The sequence below is a fragment of the Trichosurus vulpecula genome, chromosome 4 (assembly GCF_011100635.1).
Source record: "Trichosurus vulpecula isolate mTriVul1 chromosome 4, mTriVul1.pri, whole genome shotgun sequence".
Classification (NCBI taxonomy): Eukaryota; Metazoa; Chordata; class Mammalia; order Diprotodontia; family Phalangeridae; genus Trichosurus; species Trichosurus vulpecula.
Genome location: NC_050576.1, coordinates 266903695 through 266909694, shown reverse-complemented (window position 1 = coordinate 266909694; position 6000 = coordinate 266903695). Strand labels below are relative to the sequence as shown.

General features: G+C 38.1%; 1 protein-coding gene across 2 annotated transcripts in view; it reads right to left on the bottom strand.

Annotated features, from left to right (window-relative positions):
- Positions 1 to 6000, bottom strand: part of SLC9A9 (solute carrier family 9 member A9) — a 755878-nt gene that overhangs the window by 414469 nt on the left and 335409 nt on the right. For both annotated transcript variants that reach the window (XM_036758117.1, XM_036758118.1), the window contains exon 8: positions 4881 to 4986. In XM_036758117.1, coding sequence (XP_036614012.1) covers positions 4881 to 4986 — 106 coding nt within the window. The remainder of the gene's footprint in view (positions 1 to 4880; positions 4987 to 6000) is intronic.

The following is a 6000-nucleotide window of genomic DNA, read 5'->3' as shown; positions in this document are numbered from 1 at the left end:
TTTTTGGTTATAGTTCCAAATTACTTTCCAGAATGGCTGGATAAATTCACAGCCTCACCAATAGAGCATTACTGTGCCTGCTTTCCATCAGTCCCCCAAACATTTGTCATTTTTTAAAATTGTCTTTGCCAGTCTGATGGGTGTGAATAGAAACCTCAGAGCTGCTTTCATTTTCTTTCTTAAAGTATTAATGATTTGGAGCATTTTTCGTATGTTTGTTGATTGTTTGGATTTCTTCCTTTGAAAACTGCCTGTTCATATTCTTTGACCATTTATCAATTGGAGAATAGCTCTTATTCTTATAAACTTTGATTTATTACTTATATATCTTAGAAATGAGACTTTTATATGAGAAACCTGCTGCCCAGTTAACTGGGGATTTTATACCCAAAGAGTTCTTGAACATATACTCCTTTGTGTATGCGCTTTGTAGGGAGAGATGTGTAGAAATGCTACAATTCTGTTATGATTGATTGGCAACCAGGCTTGTGGAGATATGAAAACTTTTAATCTTCTCACCAGTTTTGGTGAGTCTCAGCTCTGGAATGATATGAATAAAGTTATCTTATCCTGTGCAACATGTCTCTGGTTCCCTGACCCTATGATGATGCCTAAAGGGCTCCTATAGACACTTTCTACCCTTCCACAGTTCTGTTAGCCTAGCTCTCCTTCAGACCTTCCTATGATCAGGACAGGGCACTACAAAAGTGTCAGATATGTTTACTAGCAGAGTGCCACTGTAAAATAGGAGTATCCCATTAGAGATATATTCTTTGCCCAAGCATGTTGTTCTCACTGGTTAACAAGCAATTTTGTTGGATCATGGGATCATAATGTAATGCTAATAATGTAATGTAGTGCACGGGGCTCCAGAAATTATCTTGAAAGATACAAGCTGTGGACTTCATAATATGATGTATGAAATACTCCAGAGAGGTAGTGGGACATAGAGGATATTGGGATAGCTTGGGAACTAGCGACTTGGATTAAAGTCCACCCTTAGCTGTGTGACACCACTGGCAAGTCACTTAACCTTTCAGTGGTTGATGGGCTAGATTTTTTTCTTAAGGACCATGCCTTAACCCCAAATCACTCTGGTTCTCATTGATTGGCCAACAGTGAAAGGCCAAGCCCCACTTGGTCATTGTTTGGGCCCTGATTGTCTCAGAGTGAACATTATTTCTCTTTTGGCCAGAAACCCTGAGGGTCTTCCTCTTCCAGGTTGATTTTTTTTGACTAGATAACAGAGGCCATTCTCTGCCTCATTTCTTATGTAGCCTTAATCACTGAATGGACATTGCCCCAGTCACACTGTGGCCTGTTAAAGACCTTAGTTTAAAAAGATCCAGGTCTTCCACTGCATCCTGGGCCATCTCCAGTCATTCTGATCTATATCTCACCAGTGGACCCAGACGGCTACAGACGAGAAAGTGAGGCTGGTAACTTTGCACAGCCCTGCCTCACTTAAATCCAATTTGCTTGCATATCATGTTCGAGAACAATGGACAAACAAGGGCACATAGTTGATAGTCTTATCTCTAATAGTTGGCAGTAGAACCTAGGTGGCACAATGGATAGGACATTGGACTTGGAGTCAAGAAGTCCCAAGTTCAAATCCAGACTCAGACACTTACTAGCTGTATGACCCTGTGCCAGTCACTTAACCTCTCTCTTTCCCTCAGCTGTCTCTGCTATAAAGTGGGGATAATAGTACCACTAGCCTCACAGGGTTGTTATGAGGATCAAATGGAATAATATTTGTAAAGCACCTTGAAAACCTTACAGCCCTGTATAAATGCTAGGATATTTGCTATGAGGTGTAACAGACTTGAAATAGGCATTTTTTTTCTCTTTTTTTTTCTTTATGGCCTAATTTTAGCATAGTCTTTTACAGTGAAATAAAATATTTAAAAGAACTTGAATCCTTAATTTATGGGTGCAGTAATTGAAGATGCTTACTTTATGAAAGCCTGAATAAAAGAGATGGGGGTTCTCTCTAGACATAAAAGCATATCCTTTACATTCCTTATTATTTTACAATTATATGTTCCTACCTTGGGGTCAGTGAACTTGTTTTTAAAAAAATACTTTGACAAAATATTTGATTAATAAAATAAAATTATTTTATCTATATTTCAATATAGCTGGTTTCCCTCATAATCCTGTATATTTTATTTTATGCATTTAAAAACATAATCCTGACTTCCCTAGAGTCCCAAAAGGGTCCCTGATCCACAACAAAAAGTTAAAAATCCTGGCCTTAGACTATAGTTATTTATTTCATGTTACATTAAATATTCATTCCTCTTTCCGCCATATTAAATGCTGATTACCAAGGCTGACCATTGGAAGAGTCCATGCCAAATAGCTAACTGCTTATCTTTCTTTCACTTCAAACAAGTAGACCTCTAGGGCCTACTTTGTCTCTTTAACAATATTCACATAGAGACGTACAATAAGTTTGTAAGTGAATTTTTGATTTTTCAAAACATGGAACAATACTGAGATTTCTCTTATGAAACTTATGAGAACTTACTTTTTCATTGATTTTAAGAATTACTTCGGCATTGTGGAAAAACCCTCTTTCTGAGGACAATAGACCAAGATACTTTCATTAGTATTGAGGAGGGTGTTGAGAGGCATATATTCCTTTTTTTTTCTAATCAACAGGGCTGATTGAGCACCTGAAACTTTCCTGAAGCTTATATGGGGGAGCACTGCTCTCCAGAAAAGCACAGATCAATGGGTACTGTGTGTCAAAAAGTAAAGCAGTGTTTTTAGAGCTTCATAAAAACTGATTTTTTTTTTTGTGTTGACATTGTAACAGGAAATGAGGCCACAGGTCCAAGTCCATAGTTGGCTTATCTTAGATCTAAAATGAGCACTGTGGTCTTGATAACATAACCATTCCTGTCTTCTTCCAAACGACAGATGATGACAATGTTCATATGGAGATAACAAAAGTAGAGATGAACATGTTAGAGATTGGGATCCATCACCATAATAATGGTCAAACCCAAACCAATCCAAAATTTTAAAAAAGTGTGTTAAACTTAAAACTTAGGCTGTATTGGCATCTATGTAGCACAACTGTAAAATTAAGGGTGTCCCAAAATTCTTACTTCAGTTGTAAGCAGCTTACAGCTGAACTAAGACTTTGGGGAAATGCTTTATAGGATCTTTCAGGTCACTGGATACATACATTTTTATATATCCCACAAGAATTCTTGTTCACATTCGGGTTAGTTGATACAGCTGCTGGGTTTCCTTTCAACTCAGAGATTTGGGGATTCTGGGATGCCATTAGAACAAAATTCTTTCATATAGCCCTGGAGTGGGGTTGTAAGTACTAACTGAAAGCAAGACACTACAAGGGAAATAAACCCAAGACAGATGCCATGGGGAGGGAGGGAAGCAGAACAGGAGTGAAGGTTTCTTGAAAGGGAAGTGAGAAAGTACCCAAGAGAAACTTCTCCAAGGTTACCATTTTGCCTCAGGCCACAATGAACTCCTCAGCATGGAAAAGCATTCAATCATTGAAGTTGTTCATATACAAACTTTCAGTATCAGAGATAGTCTGGCCTCCCAAACCATTGAATGAAATTGGCTGTTTCTCAGGGAAATTCATTCAACAAAAATTTAATAAATGACTCTTATTTGCAAAACACTGTATTTGGTGCTGGGGGTAGTAAAAAGTTAAATATGACAGTGTCCCTGCCTTTAAGGAGCTGTCAATCAAGCCTGCCATTAACAATCCATAATTTAATGGTGAAGAATTTCAAAACCAATAGATTAAAAATACAATGTTTGTAGACTTGTAATGTAACTATGCAACTGCCTTAGTCATTTTTAATTATTGTTGTGGTTCAATCACTCAGTTGTGTCTATCTTCTTGGGATCCCATGGACCATACTGTCTATGGGGTTTTCTTGACAAAGATACTGGAGTGGTTTGCCATTTCTTTTCCAGGAGATTAAAGCAAACAAAAGTTAAATGACGTGCTTAGGGTCATACAGCTAGTAAATATCTGAGGCTGGATTTGAACTAATGTCTTTCTGAATGCAGGCCCAACACTCTATTCATGGAACCATCTAGCTGCCTCCTTTCTTAATTATTGCATGTCAGATATTTGTGTAATTGAATGTGTAATTTCATTCAACGGTTTGGGTGGCCAGAGTATCTGTGATACTGATAGTTTGTATATGAATAACTTCAAATGATTGAATGCTTTTCCGTGCTGAAGAGTTCATTATGGACTGAGGCAAAATGGTAACTTTGGAGAAGTTTCTCTTGGGTACTGTCTCCCCTCCCTTTCAAGGAACTTTAACAATACAACACCTAGCACAAGGCATTACACACAGTGGGCATTTAATAAAAGTTGGTAGAACTATAATAGAGTTAAATTGGTCCATGCTGCTTGGTCACCACTTCAAAAGTTATAATAAAAAAGGGAAAAAATGATGACCACACTAGTCACTGCTTTGGACAGTTAAATGAAAGCCAGGGTCCTTGTCTACCAAGCTGATGGAAGAAGAAAAACTGGTTTGTTTATCAGGAAAACTCTGAGTGGAGACTTTCATTTATAAAGTCATCTATCACCTCGATAAATTGATCATTTTGAGATGTCAACATCTCCACTGACCAGTAATGAAAGTAGGAGAAATAGCATTCTGGAGACTTTCCGTTAAGCTGTCTTATAGGGAACAGATGAATTATGGGTTTTTTTGTTTGTTTTTGTTTTCCAGGGCATACTGTAGAAGTCTATTCCAACTTAGACTCCTTTAAGGAAAACTCTATTTCACCTTCAGCTCCATCATGGAAAAGACACACACAAATTCCTGACCCCACGCCCACCTGGCTCTGCCAAATGAAGCACTAACCTGTCAGACCCGCAGCTTCTGCAGACAAGAAGGCGCTCCAAGACAGAAGGAAAAATAGACCCGTTTCCAGCATGGGGAACTCACACAGCTTTGTGAATTTGGTCAAGTGATAAAGATTTGTTAAGGAAAACAACAACCAACTGACCTTACAGGCACTTGTGACCCAGGACTACAGAGAGACACTGTACTGGAGTGGTCAGAGCTTCAGAAATCAAAGCAGAGGACTTGAGTTTGATTCTCAGATCTCTTATTTGTTACCTTGTGGTAGGTTGCTTCTCTTTGGTTGGCCTCAGTTTCCCTATCTCTAAAATAAAGCAGTTGGATTACATGACACCTAAGGTCCCTTTTGGCTCTAAATCAATGCTTAGTGGCAGGTTGGACCAAGTAAAATCTTTCTCAGTCATTATATTCATATAGCTTCTTTTCACTGTGAAGTCTAAATAAACTCCAGTGATTCCTTATTAAATAGAATATAAACACTCTGGTACTTAAAGTCTTTCACAGTTTGACTACAACCTTCCTTTCTAGTCTAGGACTTAGTCTAGTCTAGGTCCCAATTATTGTGAATAATTAATCCCATGGAATACTTGCATTATTTGAATGTGTGCCGCATATTTCCACTGGCCTTGAACCAATTACCACATTTTACAGAATCATAATATCAAATAATGAGAATTTGAATACATGCACCCACTTTACAGATTCATTTTCCTCACTAATCAGACATAGGTATATTATATATAGCTCTATTTCCCATATGCTTCAGTCTACCCCAGCTGGCTTTCTTGCTGTTTCTCCCATATGGTATTACATCTCCCATCTTTGTGGCTTTACCCAGCTGTCTCTGATGTCTGGAATGAACTCCATCCTGACCTCTGTTTCTTAGAATCCCTGACTTCCTTCAAACATTAACTTAAACACTATTTTCTATATGGGCTATTTCTGGACCCCTCAGCTGTTTGTTTTCTCTCTCCCCATATTAACATAAGGTTGGGGTGATTTCCTGAACCCTGCCCCATATATGCTAAGTGATATGATATCCATTTAATCAATTTGTAGGCCTTAAACTACAAGTGGTGACATTGCATAAGAATTATGTTTGGATGGGCCAAGAAAATTT